General features: G+C 40.5%; 2 protein-coding genes across 4 annotated transcripts in view; one reads left to right on the plus strand and one right to left on the minus strand.

Moving 5' to 3' along the window:
• The window catches only part of LOC106946307 (sodium-coupled neutral amino acid transporter 2-like), a gene marked incomplete at its 5' end in the record, with an annotated part of 7,819 nt that extends 6,708 nt beyond the window's left edge, over positions 1–1,111 (plus strand). Inside the window, one exon of the mRNA XM_015030538.1 lies at positions 565–1,111. Coding sequence (XP_014886024.1) covers positions 565–666 — 102 coding nt within the window. The remainder of the gene's footprint in view (positions 1–564) is intronic.
• Positions 1,112–2,118: 1,007 nt separating this feature from the next.
• scaf11 (SR-related CTD-associated factor 11) lies at positions 2,119–15,660 on the minus strand. 3 transcript variants are annotated; one of them, XM_015030540.1, is made up of 16 exons: positions 15,468–15,660; positions 12,438–12,474; positions 12,099–12,244; positions 11,930–12,007; positions 11,045–11,124; positions 10,878–10,957; positions 10,753–10,790; positions 10,055–10,125; positions 9,839–9,964; positions 9,338–9,429; positions 6,519–9,047; positions 5,604–5,607; positions 4,261–4,603; positions 4,001–4,174; positions 3,798–3,917; positions 2,119–3,115 (listed from the first exon to the last, which is right to left on the minus strand). In XM_015030540.1, exons 2-16 carry the CDS (start codon positions 12,454–12,456, stop codon positions 3,020–3,022), a joined length of 3,996 nt encoding a protein of 1,331 aa, XP_014886026.1. In that variant the 5' UTR covers positions 12,457–12,474; positions 15,468–15,660; the 3' UTR covers positions 2,119–3,019. The 3 variants fall into 3 exon arrangements, with proteins under 3 accessions (XP_014886026.1, XP_014886027.1, XP_014886028.1); XM_015030541.1 differs by having other exon boundaries at positions 12,438–12,480; XM_015030542.1 differs by lacking the exon at positions 5,604–5,607 and having other exon boundaries at positions 4,261–4,601.
• Between the last annotated feature and the right edge of the window lie 1,209 nt (positions 15,661–16,869).

Consider the following 16,869-nt stretch of genomic DNA (forward strand, 5'->3'; position numbering starts at 1 on the left):
GTTAATGATCCAGTCAGTCACTAAGACTATGAAGTCCATTGAGCTAATCTTTGTCTGGTTCTGAACAGATTCGTACCTCAGTCGGCCACCTGCTGTTCCCAGGAAAAGACTTCAGCTGGATCCGTCACGCTATCATCACCCTGACCCTGCTAACAGGAACCAACATTCTGGTCATCTTTGTCCCGAGCATCAGAGATATTTTTGGCTTTATTGGTAAGTAACTGCACATGTTAATATGTATCAATGTCTTTATGCCAGAGCATTATTGACTTTTTTGGGATTCATTTGACCATTTTTCCTCATTCCAGGTGCCTCTGCTGCTGCAATGCTGATCTTCATCTTGCCCTCAGCACTCTATATCAAACTGGTTAAGAAGGAGTCATTGATATCAGTTCATAAAATTATGGTAAGACATTATTTAACATTTATGTCTCTTATTCTACACATCTGATGCCAAAAGACATTTTAAGTTGTAGTAAAAGACAAGCTTTATGAATGGATCTATGAAGTTATTCACAAACTGAAACTTTTCAGTATTAACTGTGAAATAATTTCGTCCACCAGGCTATGATGTTCCTGATATTAGGATTTGTTGTCATGTTTGGCTGCATGACTCTTATCATCTACGACTGGATCATGAACGCTATGAAAGACAAAGGTCACTGAAGCTCCCGCTCTTCTGCTGGTGGACAGGAACTGAAATTTATTTTCTTTCAATTTTATTTTAAAGTAGTTTTGCTTTAATGTACTAAAATATCAATTAATCCTAATCCTAAAAGATACTTTCAGTTAAACAGCACCTATTTAATATTTACCCTAAACTCCTGTGGCTTTACACAGGTTCTAAGGTCTCAGACTCTTTGTGCTCAATATAATCTGGATAGATATATTTTAATTACACATTTTGTAAGACTGCAAATAAAAAAATTATAGCAACTTTAAATCTAATATTTTTTATAAAGCACTTCAGTGCTGCTATAGAAAAGCTGGCCCGACTAGATTTTCCACGGCCCGCTGAGACTGATTTATATTATAGTCATCTTTTTATATATATATATAAATGCTGTTAACATTTTTGTAAATAAAGTAATGTACTACCTTTTGAACCTCCATTCTCTGTGTTCATCATATCTGATGTTGGCCTCTATTTTCAAATGTTAGGAGGATTAGTGTAGCTTGGTGATCTGAATACGAAGTGATATCCTAAGTTCTAATATTTTAGCTGGAGTTCCAATCTCAACCTTTCCTAGTTGGATTTCTTCATGAGGGAACGTCATGCCAAGGAACTTTTCAAGACACTATTTCAGTTGATTTTGATTGGCTCAAATTCATTTAACTACAGAGGAATCAAACCACATAGTCATACAACTTGGTCCAACAACTCAATTTATGCAAACATCTAAAAATGAAATTTTGAACAAGACCTGTGGAAATCATTGGATCATTGTAAACTGAACAAACTATGCTCAGTTTTATGTTTTTCTAACTAAGGTGACAAACATTTGTGCCTACAATGTTCACTTTCCAAAACCTTTGAACATGTATCGGATTTTCACTGCTTAGATAACATTTTCCTATAGGGACAATCTTGACTTGATCTCAGATGACATAAAGGTTTTCTATTACTTCATGTCTTAAAAATGTAATGCATGTTTAATAATTTTGAAATTCCAGAGCAGACATTTTTTCAGTTTTTTAAAGTCTCAGCCTTATGCTAACTTATCAAATGACGATGGCACTCTTCACACCAGACCTACTAGAATAGAAGGTCTACTGTAGGTCAAGAAATAGTCTGCTCCTTTCCAATCATCTCCTTTATCTAATTTACATTGGAGACATTTGTCCTCACCACCGGTCCTCTGTAATTTTCAGTTAGCTGTCGAACGCTAGAATGCTCACTAGGAATGCTATCCCCTTGGGAATCCCCCACTAATTCCAATCAATCCTGATCTTATCCCTTTCATTATTTAAAACAAATTTTTTATAATTTTTTTTTTTTTTTGGGGGGGGGGGAACACAACTTCCTTATTAATTACCTTTTTGATCATTTACTGCACTTATGCTAACTTATTAAAGAATATTTTCATTGAAGTCAACCCAACATACAAGGCAGAGAAATAAAGTGAAATCAACTTTATTTAGATCTTTAAGCCTTCAAGGAGAAAAGATCCAAGTTTGAGGATGAGGATCTAATTAAACATGTTCTATGGAATCCCTTCTGCGCATTTTATTATCGCTGCCCAACAATCTGGTTTCCATTCAGACAATTTAACATTTTTTCCTACAAAACAAAAACATACATTTTTAAATGAGCATTAGGGTTCCCACAAATCCAGAAGCGCTACCCCCTCCTTGTGGCTCTGAGCTGCAATTACAACAGGTACCCTCTGATCGACACTGCACAGCAGGAAGCATCTAGTTTATTTCACTACGTTCCAGACAATTTGCACAGCTCATGTACACACACACACAGATATTACACATTCACCCCCAGACACACTCGCTGCTGATTAGGCATCTGACTTTGGATCCAATCAGAGCCCTGATTACAATCACAGTCCTCAGATTGCAGGCCTTTCATTGGGCTACAGAGACTATTAAAGACAAAAGCACTGTTTTTTTTTGTTTACCTTTCAGTTGAAATATTACAGTTTTTTTTTTTTTTTAAAGAAGCATTGATATTGATTCAAGCTATGAAATTAGGATGCTCTTCGCCACAATCTTCAGAGTGCATCTTTAGTAATCTCACTGCACTCTACAGCAGCTCCCCCAAAGTCCCATGATCTAAGCAAAATAAAGGGCTCTTGCAATTACAATTTATGATCAGGTCATTATTTTCTAACAAAATATGAAAATCTATAGAAAACAAATCTTCATTCAATAAAAGGTAGATATATCAAAAAAGGAGGAAACGCTGGCTCTCGCTTGGCTTGGGAGGCCAGATTCCAGCAGGAGGAAATTGCACTTGATCGGATCAGCAGAACGGGTCTGGGAGGGGAAACCAGCGCTCCCTGCAGGTTCATTTCTTGCGGGCGTGTTTGTATTTGTCCACGTATGCCTTCACCAGGTTGGCCACTTTGCTGGAGTTCACCTCTCCGCTCTTGCTGTGGCAGACCTGAGCAGGAAAAGAAAGAAATCCGATCTGATTTCCTGCAATTATCCCATTCTAGCTACTAAAAATGTTAATATTTAGACTGTTTTTTGGGGGGCAGGGTGTTTACAGTATATTTATCCATGTTGATATATTGGTTAACCCATTGATGTCCTACAGTGCTTTAGGGAACAGGGAAGCCATTGGCATAACTGGCGCTTTTTGATCGCTAAAGGAAAGCTGCTACTTTATCTTAGGCATTAAAATGTTTATTTCTTAAGAAAATTAACTGATTTGTTTATTTGAATCTTTCAACTTATTTCTAATATTGTTTATAAAAAAGTTTTAAGTGATTAAATAAAAATTCTGCAAAATGAGCCAAAACTTTTATCCAATTAATCAATATAATAATCACTTGTTAAGCAACTGGCAGTCCATCACAAAAAAATCCCCAAAAAAAAAAAAAAAAAAACTGAAGTTGACACTGAAAGAGTTTGAATAAACATGTTTGATTAAAGTTGGATGCCATTTTGGATCCGACTGCATTTGACTCCCATGTCCCAGTAACCGTTCCTCTCCACTACCCCCAACATGTCCCTGTAACCGTTGCCCCCCCTCCCAACATGTCCCTGTAACTGATTCATTAGTTAAGCTGTCCTAGTTAAGTTCCTAAAGGTTAGAAATACAAACGTGTGTGTGTTTGTACCTTCTCTACTGCTTTGCGGACGATCTCCTTGTACTCCTCCTTTGTGATTTCCTTCCTCTGATAAAACGGTTTGATGGCTGTCTTCACTTCGTTTATAGCCTTCTCTTGTATCTGTTGTTTCTGAAGCACAAACAGGAAGTGACATGGTTAGCTGACAGGAAGCTGAACTCGTTCATACTGGCACAGAGAGCCCTGTTGAGTACCTTCTCTTTTTTGGAGCTGTCGGCTTGGGCCTTGCTGTGCTGGCCGGGCTGGGTGGTGGAGGACGGCAGCGCCTGGCTGGGAGCCGGCTGGACCTGGGACGCTGTGGCCACGCCCACTTTGGTCGGCGTGGGGAGGAGGGCTGGTTTGCTGTAGCCTACGACCGTGCTCACCATCTGGAGTAATACAGAATTTTTATCATTCAGATAGACAACTTGATACAGCTTTTTGAAGTTAGCTGCCATCTCCATGGTTACCGTACCTGAGCCGTGTGCCCGTCAGGCTGAGCTGCGACTGCTACGGTCTGGCCGGCGGCCTGCATGGGCGGCGGTGGCGGTGGGGGAGGAGGGAGGCCTTGGGCAGTGACGGTGGGTACCTGGAGCAGCGGCACTGTGGGGTGGAGGTGTATGGGCACCTGAGGGGGTATGGGGTATGGAGTGGCGGGCTGCAGGCTAACCGGCAGGGGGCGCTGCAGTGGGTATGGATGGTGGAGGACGCCAAGCTGAGGAGGAGGAGGGGGAGGAAGGACGCTCAAAACGGCTACCGGTGCGTTACCAGGAACAACCTGTGGGTTAGGAGGAATAGGGTCGCTCTTTGGTGGATCTAAAAGCACAAAACGGAGAAAAACAAATTTTATTTTACAGTTTTTACACATTTTATATACTTTGCTAGACATTTCCTTATGGTCCATTTTAAAACAGGAAAAACCTGAGTTCACTATGAATTCATTCTATAAATTATTTATTGGCACAATGGAGAAAGCAAAAGAACAAATTAAAAGGAAGGAAGATAGGAAGGCAAGTAGTAAGGACACAAGGAAAAAATTAACAGCAAAGGAAGGAAACAAATTAGAAAAAAAGGAAAGAAATTTGAAGGAAAAGAATGAGAAAAAAGCAAAGGAGGAAAGAATACGACAGAAAAGGAGAAAATAAATAAAAGAATGAGAAAGGAAGAATAAACGAGAAAAACAAGGAAACAAAAAAGGGATAAAATAAATAAATGAAAGAGGAAGGAAAGCTAAAACTTATACTAATACTTTAATACTAAAAGAAATTAACTATTCAAAGATACTTGTTTTCATCAAAATCTTTAAACTGACTTAATTTGTTATCTCCCCTAGTTGCCATGCAACTCAGCCAATCTCAGCACTGGCAATCTAGACACTGAGCTGCTGCTGGAAGTTTAAGACTAGGGTAACATGGAAAGGACATCTGAAAACATTTGAGTATCATAAAAAAGTAAAACATTTTTGTCACTAATGTCAGAAAGTCAAACCCATATACGGATTTTATTACACACAGTGAAATATTTAAAGATTTTATTTCTTGACATTTTGATGACCTTGGCTTATAGTTAATGAAAACCTAAAACCTGGTCTCTCAGAAACTTTGAATATTGTGGAAAAAAAAAAAGTTTAACAGAAACTCGTGTCACACCTTAGTCGGCTAATTTACTCCTGCTAAGATTTCCTTGGCATCAAAATGGTTTCTCTGTGGGTCAGAGAGGGACACACAGTCATGTGAAAACTAACTGCTGATTGGACAGATTCCAGAAGACAATCCTGGACTACATAAACAAGGAGGGGAAGACACAAACGGTGAAGAAGCTGCTAGTTCACAGAGTTCTGTATACAAGCATGTTCTAATTGTCTGACAATAAATTTCAGGTTTCTATTATCTATTAGTAATAAACTAAAATATGGCAAGAAATAAAGGCTTGAAATATTTCAATATGCAACAAATGTATACGAGTTTCATTTCATGAATCATGAAAAATCTGATTAAAATCTTTTACTCTCTGTAGCTGCAGCCATTTTCTGCTTGCAGTCTCCAGAGTAAATCCTGGTTCCTACCTTCACTCCTTGTCATGGTAGAACATTGTCTCAGCTCAGAATTTAAGTAACTAACGTTTCAAATATATTATATAATATACATTGTGCGCAATTATAAGGAAAGTTAATTTTTTTTTGGCATATTTTCCGACTCCAAGCTGGATAGACTTGAATGCTTTATGGATTTAAGTGTAGCAGGTGGTGTGTATTTGTATAATGATGGAAGGGTGTGGCCTATGGAGGTCAACATTCACTATCAAGGTGTGCGTAATTATTAGGCAACTTTTTTTCCTTTAGGCAAAATGAACAAAAAGATATTTATCTGACACTTAATAGTCAAAAATGACCAAAAGTCTCTTCTAGAGGTGCATAATTTTTTAAATTGCTGAGTTAATTTGGGCCTTGATCACACAATCACTGAACGATTTGTTGATAATAGTCAACAGGGTTGCAAGAAACTTGTTGAAGAAAAAAAGTTACATGGAAAATTTTGTTTTTGTGCACATGTAAATATTCTCCCGAGAAACCAAAACCTTAGTTTTACTTTCTTAAACATTCATTTTCAAGGTTTATTAAAATGTTGGAGTAACTGATAGCAATGTAGAGGGTCATTAATAAAAATAAGCCTTATAATTGTGCACACAGTGTAGAAGAATGTGCTTTTCCAAGTATAGAGCAAAAGAAATAACCTGCTGGTGCCTGCTGCTCCTCCTCTTGTCGGTTCCAGGTGCCGGCTCCTCCTCTCTCCCTCTTGGAGTAATAATCCTGCACATCTGCAGGCAGTGTCCTCCTCACAGCCCAGCTGGATGCTGAGGACCATCCCGACCGGTCGATCATGGAGTCTCCTGGCTCTGGCTCTTTCTTCCGACTGCCGCCCCGGTTTTCATTGAAGCGGCTGTAGGAGTCGTTCCCTGAATTGTTGCCTGTACCTGAGAAATTGTTTCTGGGCTGCCAGCGCGTGTCGGGCGTTTCATCCTGTTGGCTGTAGAAGCTGCGGTTGCCACCGCCCCGGCCTGTGCCTCGACTACGGTCAAAACCTCCACGACTCCCCCGTCCACGTGATTCTCCCTCATTTCCGCTGCCCCTTCGCTGGTCTTCCCACTTTGAACCACTGCTGAACCCTGAGTCGCGGCTCCTGTCTTCAGCGTCACCCCGAGTCTTTTCTGTGACCCAGTCAGGATTCTCAGACCAAGTCTGCCTGTCATGAGAGCTTTCTAGAGACACACCATTTTCAAAGCGGCCAGACCCTCCTTGATATCTTCGACCCTCGTAACCAGAGCTACCACTATGCCCAGACTTCCAGCCTCCTCTACGCTCCTTCCTCTGGGGAGACTGCTCTCTAGATGTTGCCCGTTCAGGGCTAGGCCCTCGCCTGTAAGACCTTGTTCTTGATCGAGATCGTGACCGAGATCTGGACCGAGACCGAGACCTTGATCGAGACCGACTCCTGGATCGTCTTCTCCTCCTTTCACGGCTGCGGTCCCTCCTGAAATAGTCTCGGTCTCCGTCCCGCTCCCTGTCTCTGTCTCTGCTGCGAGCACGGGACGATCGACTCGAGGACATGTCATCACGTTCTCTTGAACGTGAGCGTCTTGATGATTCCCTCCTTGACTCTCTCCGAGGCGACCATTTGGAAGATGGCGAGTGGAATCGAGAGCGCCGCTGCTTGCCATTCTTCCTCTCTTGGCTCCTTTCTCTCTCCCTTTGTGGCTTGGAACTGGCATTTTTGTTGACTTGGGTTTCGGGAGCAGTAGCAGGAGTTACTATGTCAGTATTGCAATCCTTGTCACTCGCAAGTTCCTGAAGGGAACTGCTCCCAGGCTCACTTGTGGGTGAGCTGCAGTCCATAGGGACAACATTTGTGTTATCCTTATTTGTGCAATCGTAACTCTGTGTGGAGTCACTGTTGGACTTGACATCATCCTTTGGTGAATCATTCTCTTTTGTTATGGCTTCCTCTTTGCATGGAAATTTCTCCTTGGTTGTGACCTCCTCTTGGGCCACAAAGTCCTCCTTTTTTAAAGCCCCCTCTTGAGTTGGGTCTTTCTCCACTTTCTCTATGACCGTAGAGTTTTCCTTGGTTATAGCCTCCTCAAGGGTGACAGAGTCCTCCTTCATGATGCCCTCCTCTTGGATGGTAGAGTTCGTTAAGACTTCCTCTTTGGCCACAACATCTTCATTGGGTGTAGGATCTTCCTTTGCCTGTTCTACAGAACTATGGACTTCTGAATACTCCTGTGATTCAGGCATTCCAACACTATCCTCAGATGTGTTTGCATCTTCATCGGCTATGTTTTTGTCAGATTCTCTCTCAGCTGGGCAATTGGACTCTTTCAAATCTCTGCACATTTCCTCCTTTAATTCGTTAGAAGATTCTTCTGGTAAGGATGCCTCTACTGATTCACACACTTCCATCTCATCATCCAGGTCTGTGTTCTCATCACTCTGAAGAGACGCCTGGTCTTCCAGCGGGGACATTTGAGAGTCAGGGGGAGATTGCAAAGTCCTTTCATCAAACTCGCTATCTGCGCTGGAAACAGGGCTGACAGGTTCATCTTTTTGGCTGTGGCTTTCCTCATAGGTCGAAACAGGACTGTTCTGAGTTGAGTCCGTAAAACAGGATAAGTCATTTTTTTCTTCGCCAGCTGTCTCTTCTTGTTGTTTTTCACAAGATTCTTCTTGCGTCACCTCTTTGTTTTGCTCAACACCGTTCGCAGAGCTTATGTCTACTTGCTCATCAGCAGAATTGCATCCATTCGACTCTTCTTTGAGGGTATTTTCAGCAGTCTGCAGCTGGTCAGAGTTGTTCATATCCATGTCTTCTATAATTGCATTCTCTTGTTCTTCCTTCTCAATGTTGTCATCTCCATCCTCCTCTTCCTCACTTACAGGTGGACTACTGCTGTTTTTTCTTGTGGCTTTCCGTTTGCCACTGGCCTTTCTGTTTGTCACCCGTTTCCCTTTCCTCTTTGTTGGCGCTGGAGAAGGTTTGCTCAGCTTGGAGGACTGGCCGGCGGATGAATCGGAGTCTGACAAACTGGCTTGTGCTGGGGATTTGCAGTCTGACGGAGTCTCTTCCTGACTTTTAGTGTTGCGTCTAGATCTTCTGGAGGGGAGAGACTCTGGCTCTTTGGTGGGTGCTTTAGATGTTGATGATCTGCTGCCCCGCTTCTCTCCTCCCTTAGGACATGTGACAGCGCAGACAACACCCTGAAATACTACGGGACAGAACACAACAGTTGATCCTTATTGGACAGTACATAACAGACACAGTAAATAATGGGCAATTGTTTGGAATTAGTAGAATATTACACCTGTGGCACACTACATTTTGCCCCCAAGGACCAGGATTGCATGCCTCTGGAATAGACTAACTGGAATAGTAGTAACAACTAAGACATTAAAAATGTTGTTCCTGGGACAGTTTGACAAGAATAAATCAGCATTTATGTGATTTCTAAAGAACTCTTAACTCTTCATTATCTCCGAAACATCAGATATTACTCACCAAAACTACTCGAGCTAAACGATGAGCTGGGGGTGAAGGGAGATGAGATGAGACCAAATGGAGACGAGTTGTTCCAACCTGGAAAACACCGCCTGCAAAATGCAACAAAACCATAAATGGACAGTGTTTTATTACTTTATTTTTTACAATTTTCTCCACTGTTTCATGAGAGCGTCGATATACATCAATAAATTTGAAAATATGAAATTATGCAAAAACTTTGTGCAGTTAAATAAGAATTGCAAGTCATATCACTGGAGTCCTAAAGAAACATATTTCATAATGGTTATGTTTTCTAAGACTAGTGTTAGTGTTTTTAGAGAGATGTGCTTTAGTGTCAAATATCACAATACCATCAGCTGGCTTTATTCATTAAGTTACAAAAGTACAACTTTCACTGAAGCTTTCAAATGAAGCTGAGGATCCAGTGGGTATTAAAGAACAACTGAATCACTGTAGGTCAACCTTCCTCACAGCAGGGGTAGCCAGCAGTTTCATTACCTTGGGGGTCCGTCAGCAGGAATGGGAGCAGCAGAGGAGAGCCAAGGGCATCGTTGCGCCTGCAGCTTGCACTGTGTGATTCCAGTGTCGTATGCTAGGTGCTCTGCTAGCCACACAGGATCTGCACTGCAGAACAAGAAAAATAAATAAATAAATAAAAACGGTAATACATATACAATGATAAAGCTACAACCCACAGCCAGCAGTGAGACTTACACGTCCTGTGTTGGTGTCGTTACAGAGACGCAGGGGGGTGGAGACCACGCGCAGCACTCCGTTCCCCTCACCTGGATAAGACATGTGGAACACCGACCACATCAAACAAAGATGCTAAAACTGGAACCAGAGTAAAGGAAACTCTGGAAGACCAACTGGATATTGGATTTTGTTTTACCCAGCAGTGTGATAACCCCTGAGAGCAAGACAGGCCATGCTCAGGAACAATAGATGTTCCACACAATGCCAGTCGCTAATATTGATTGGATAATCCAGGACTGTGATTGCTGGGGTAGGTCACAGACAAGGTTGAGACTCAGATACAATTGTGTTCAAAATGACAAACAGACCAAACACTGATTTTGATTAATATTTCTGTGCGACATATTCGTGTTACTTGTTACTTGTTAGTAGTTTAATAATTTGAAGGGGAGGGGTTCTGCTACCCACAAAACCTCTCCTTTGTTTGTACCTCAAAGCCATGATGTCATCGGAAATATTACAATTTGTCAGATAGTTTTGTGCGTCAGATGGAGAATTTTCCAACCTTCCCAGTTATTTGAATCTACTGGAGTAAGCATTTTCACCCATTAATACTAATCAAAACTTCAGATTATTTGGATTTAAATGAGTCATTTTAAGTTTCAAACCACAACAGCAAAAACGTGTTTCCAGTAGAAATGGATGAAGAAGCGCACCTTTTTTCTGTTTCGAGAAGATGGGTCCTCGTCGTTACCTAAAATGAGATATTGATAAGTCAGGCGTTCGGGTTCGAGCACGTTTCTGAAAAAAACAAAAAAAAAACCAAAACAAAAAAACATACACTTCCGCACGAGCCCTCTTGTTTTGACGTCAGATTTCCTCTCCATTTTCTGCTGCCGTAATCTCCTAGCAGGCTTGTTTCTGTAAGAAAAAAAGAAATACCATTTGACTTTAAAGAGAAACTGATCATTCTTTAGTCAAACACCAGAATGTGTCAGGAAAACTCACTTGAGACAGACTTTCTGTTCAGGTTTTCGACAGCAGCAAAAGTCAGATTCTATTTGAGTTGTTTGCCTCCTTACAGGAATCTAAAAAATAAAAAATAAAAAAAATAAAAAATAAAAAAAATAAATTTCCATGGATCAAAAATATATTTGCTACCTTACCAATGAGTTCTTTTTTTCCCATTTTTATATCAAAGATAAACAGGGTAAAAACAAAACATTTTCAAATTATGTTTATATTCAATCAAAGGAAGGAATACAGATGGATAATAGCCCAAAACATATAACGTTTATTAACACAAAGAAGTGGTATATTCTTTAATTGCCAAGTCAGCTGATTTGAACCAAAATGAGCATTTCACTTGTTGAAGAAAGACCCACAAATTTAAAGCCACTACATTATAACGCATTTAGACCGTTCAGACCGCGCCTTGGAAACTATCAAATACGTATCCGATTTAGTTTCACATGTGGAAGTGGCACAAATCTGAATTTTTGGGGGAGTGAAAAGATTACAATTGGACTGTTCAGACTGCCATCAAGAAATCAAAAAGCAAAGGTTTTTTCAACCAAGTTTAAGAAATTCACTAGCCTGGTCGTAGTTCACCTTAGCTTATTACTGCCTGACCTGTCGTATCAAGAAATCTCTTCAATAAAACTTCTAATAACATGAAGTAGGTAAAAATACCTCAAAAAGCAACTCATCCTGTTCAGATCCAAAGAAAGTCAACATTGCATTAAAACCATCTGGCTTTTTGTTCAACCTCTACAAATATTATCTGAATCATATCAGACACCTGATCTGCTCAGGTCAAACAGAAACTAGCTCTCAGTTTCATAACAGTGTTATGAAGTTACCAGAAAGTACTGTAGTTAAAGGGCTGCTGACCTGCACGAGGCCGAGGTGGCCGTCCCATCTGTAAACATTAGTGAATGGTCGTCTGTCCACAGGGCACGAGGAAGACATCTGCCATGGTGGAGCAAAGACACCCGAATTTTTCTAACTGATTCAAACAGAGAAAAATGACAAAATGTGTGTTAGTTTACTCAAGCGTCACCTGTGCCCATGTGAGGAGGCATCTGAGGCAGAAAACATGGCAGCAGCTGTCCGGCATGGCGAGCTCTCCTCCGGCCAGCGTGCCCAGGCAGACCGGACACTTCTCTGGCTCCTCGCCGTCGGCCCCGTCCGACGGACCCTGGCCCCCTGAACACACAGCACAACAGATTGCTAAACAAAGCATCACTCAGCACACAAAAAAAAAACATTTATATGTAATTATTCAATTGATATAAAAGCAGATTATATTAATACTTGAAAAAATGACAACAATCCACTTCAAGGACTTATAGATTTATTTATTTATTTATTTTTTTTAAAAAAGACCCAAACATCTCACCACTTCCAGCTCCAGTCATGTCCGGCCCTGGGTGGTCCTGATCCTGATGACATAAATGTAAAGATTAGAAAGTTTTCAGCTGGAAATCCATCAAACTGCTGCTAATTTTCCAGGTGGGTTTAAACAATATTGACAACTTCCACTGCTCTCCGTGGTTCCAGCTCAGTTTAACAGGAGTCAGTTGTGCGATTTGTCTTCGTCTACCAGTAAAACTTTTCTCAAGCTTTTAATGTCAGGCCTAGGTGACGTAAAGTGTGTTTCATGTCTATTTAATAACTCACTGAAGCAGATCAATAATCCTGCTGAGACAGGATTACTTGAACTGCTGGAAATAGGCTAAAAACATTTAGCATAGCACTGCCAGTTAGCTGGCTAAAAAAGGCGATTTACCAAGAGTTTCGTTAATCATGTGAATTTATGACCTTGACCTATTTTGAACATTTTGTATTGTTGTATTTACATACTATTGAAAAAACCTGTTTGCCCCTATATAGACTTGTTTTGGTTTGTTTTTCTGCCAGACTGCCATTTTAGTAAGCAGTTTTCAAATGATGATTTCATGTATTGAGAAAATAAATGCACCACTTGTTCAATTATAAACTGTCTATTTTTCTGCAACTGAGCTCAGTTTTACCAGCAACATCCAGGAGCACACCGACTTCCAGACCTGCAGAGTCAAGAAATTACTGAAAAAGAATCTGACAACACGAAGTACGACAACACATCTCAAAACGCAACACATCCTGCCTGTAGCTAAAGAAATTTAGTCAAATGAGAAACAAAGTCAGTAATATTCTCAGTCTGGGAAGTGTTACAAACTAGGGTTGTCAAAGATTCTTATTTGTGCCAAAGATCAATACAAACAGACATTTTCATCTTTCTGCAGAGGCTTGTGGGAACAGTCACGGCTCAAACACAAGCAACATTACAAGTAGACCTGGAGAAGAGCCGTTCAACTCTTACAAAAGCATTACTCCAAAGTATTTTGCCAACAAGGCAAAAGAACAGGAAAAGCCCAAAGATGTCAGTAAGTAAGTCGGACAGGATAAGCTAATGCTAGCTTTTTAACCATTTGCATTCTAATAATAGTTTAATCCTGTTGCTATAACTGTCTGAGTTCCTGTGTCAAGATGGGTTTCGTTCCGTCCTACTGTGGGTATGATCACATCCAGGGACAGACGCTACATCGGTTGTGAAATGTGAAAAGTCACACAGCTAATGTAGCTAATAAAGCATAATGAGAACAAACGTACTCAGTCTGAAGCTAACGATCTGCACAGAAGCTCGTCAGAACAACCCTTGATGACTAATCGTCAATGAAAGATTAGTCTTTCATTGACGAGCTTGTGGGACTGAATTTCCCACTACCAACAGGTTTTGGTTCAATGAAAATATGATGAAATTGAAATTGGTCATCATTTTCTGTTTACTGGAAAGAACACCAAGGCTTGAAAAACATTTTCTGGTGGTGTTGAAAATCCTCTTTATAATACGTTTGCCACAGTACTCGGGGAAAATATTCAAAGTCATTTCCACCTCCAGACAGCTCGAAAACCAGTGGCCTAATCAAAGCCTGGCTTAAATCCGCCCGAGATCCTGTGGCATGAAGAGAGAGAAGAAAAAGCTGCTCAACTTTAAAACTATCCTCTAGAACAAAGATCAACTGCTTGATCAAATGCTTGATGCCAGTTGCAGACTGGCACAGCAGTTGTTGGCTTTAGCGAATGATTACTTTATGGCTTTTTTTCCTCTAGACTCATAACATCATTTGAAAAACCATATTTAGTATTTACTCTTTTTTTAAATCCCTTACTAAAGTTTATTTGTTAGTTTGAAACATTAAAGTGAGATAAAACAAAAATTGAGAAATATTTAAGGGTGTGGTGGAAATTGTATTTGTGTCGAGGACAATGAAATCTATTCTATTTTATCATATCTAGAGTTTTAAAGAGGTGTCTGAGGAATAAATTGCTGACAATGCCATTTTGTAGTCACTGGTTATTTATGATTCATCCATTCATCCTGATTATGTCATCCATTCATCCTGATTATGTCATGTTGACATAATCAGGTTCCAGTGGATCCCTTCCTGGAGAAAACGGTTGATTATCAAAGGTTAAGTTGGACCAACATTTGAAGATTGGAGGAAGCTGTTGAATCAAAATGAAAGTGAAATAATTTTAGGGTTTGATACTGTCACTCACTTTGTGTTGAAACACGGATAACAATTGCTTAGATTTAAAATCAAATCAACTCCAACTTCTCTTTGGAGAGTTCAGACTTCACTATGTCTGAATCATCGTAAACAAGCCCAACAGTAGCCAATGTTAATGAGCCACCGAGCGAGTAAACTCACTCATCTTGCATAGAGTGCTTCTGGGGATTGAATCAGATTAGTTTTTCATATAATATTTTAATATAAAAATCTATCCAAGTGAACCATTTAAGGTCACACTGACTCAGCCTGATGCTCTGGCCTAAAGACATTCTCATCCACTCCGCTGATATCATGTCAACACCACTGCTGAGCTTTGTTTTTCAACTGTCAACCCAACTTAGTTAATCAGAGGCCATTTATAACAACCGACTAACTGCCGAATCTCTGGCCAAACTTCAAATGTTTCACTAAACCTAAATGTATTAAACGAGATCCAGCATGTGATATAGGTTTGCAGTTCATACTTTTAAAAGCTGTTTTGGTTAGCACGGCCTCCAGTCTGGAGATACTAAATTAGCACCAACTTGTGCCAACACGACGGTAACAACATGGTTGTTATTGGATAGCAGGACAACTGCAGCTATCTACAACCAAAGTCTTCTGAAAGCTATCTCCGTGTTATTAGTGCAGCGACCAGAGCGCCTGAATACTGTTTATTATTAGCCACAACGGCTGCAATGAAGGTCAGGAGCTAGCTAGCTGGCTACAAGACAGCTAAAAGCTAGCGGCTTTGAACAACAGCACCTGCTTACGTCGCCTGTAGCTCCCAAGCAGCTAGCTCCGGTTAGCTAATGTATACTGTCGCTACTCACCTTTGAACAGAGCTGAGGCTAAATTCTATGCTGTGTTTTTAGCGTCTAAGTCCTTGATGTGTTGTTCGGCCGAATGAAGATATCCGGGAAGTATTTTTAGCGAAAAATGAGGCATAGATTTCAGAAAGTCTCAGCCACATGTCTTGCAGTCTAGCTGCAAAAGTTTCGCTTCTGGCACCCCCTATTGGAAGCGGTGAGCACTACAGCACAATGTGGATTTATCCATTTGGTTTCGTTTACGCAAACTCAGGCTGCAGATAGGACGAAAGGGACTGTTTTGTATGGAGCTTAAACAGTGTCATAATTTCTAAATCTAAATATTTACAGGCTGAGGAGACCCAACCTGGGATCTCGGAATTTTCAGCAGGATTTTTTTCTGTGTCTCCTCAGTCCTCTCTCTAATGCTGTTGTCTTATCTCAGTGATGCTGGAGAATCATCACACAAAACAGACACACATTCCTTCATTTCTGTCATCATCATCATCATCATCATCATCATCATCATCATGTCCTCACCGTTTCCACAATCTGTTACAACCAGCAGATTAGCAGGTGGAGCAGGTCTTCTGCTTCAATTGCTGGTCAACTCAAGTCATGTGACATGAGTTGACATAGAAATGAAATAAAGAGAAAAGACAACAGAGTTAAAGAGGAAAATATACGTGGACAGCAGACAGAACCAGTTTCTAACTTTCAGCTCAACTCTCTGCAGCTATATCTGAAATGTTTAGTTATGTTGTGTAGATATAAATGTTCTTACTTTTTGTCAACTGGGTTCTCTTATCTTCCCCCATCTGACTGGTGGTATTGAAGGTGGAGGTTTACAAGCTCAGGAGATCCAACCTGGGATGATCAGAGACATTATTGATCTATAGAATCTGAATCTGGGATCAGAAACCAGCTCTGGTTTTTGAATAATGTTTCTAAAATTCTTTAATATTCAACTTATGACCCATGAACAGGTGGATTTTCAGCATAAGATTATATGGCAATGCTTGGTTTGTTATTGATGGACCTACTTCACATGATCTGTGTCCCATCCTCTGGTGCCCCCCCCCCCCCCCCGGGGGGACAGGAAACTCTTCATTAAATCTCTGGAATTTCAGCAGGATTTTCTGTATCTTCTCTCTCCTGATTGGTGTTTCAGTCATGCTGGTGAGCCAACACATGATCAGACACACATTTCTATCTAAACAGATGATTGAATCAGACCTTCTGATCAAATTATCATCATGTCCTCACCGTTTCCACAACCTGTTACAACCAGTCAGTCAGCAGATGAAGGGCGTCTTCTGCTTGAATTGTTGTTCAACTCAAGTCATGTGACATGAGTTGACATAGAAATGACATAAAGAGAAAAGACAACTCTGAAAATAACAAGTTTCTGTTATTTTCAAAGGAA

The sequence above is a fragment of the Poecilia latipinna genome, unplaced genomic scaffold (assembly GCF_001443285.1).
Source record: "Poecilia latipinna isolate Pla-1442-1.1 unplaced genomic scaffold, P_latipinna-1.0 Scaffold186, whole genome shotgun sequence".
Lineage (NCBI taxonomy): Eukaryota > Metazoa > Chordata > Actinopteri > Cyprinodontiformes > Poeciliidae > Poecilia > Poecilia latipinna.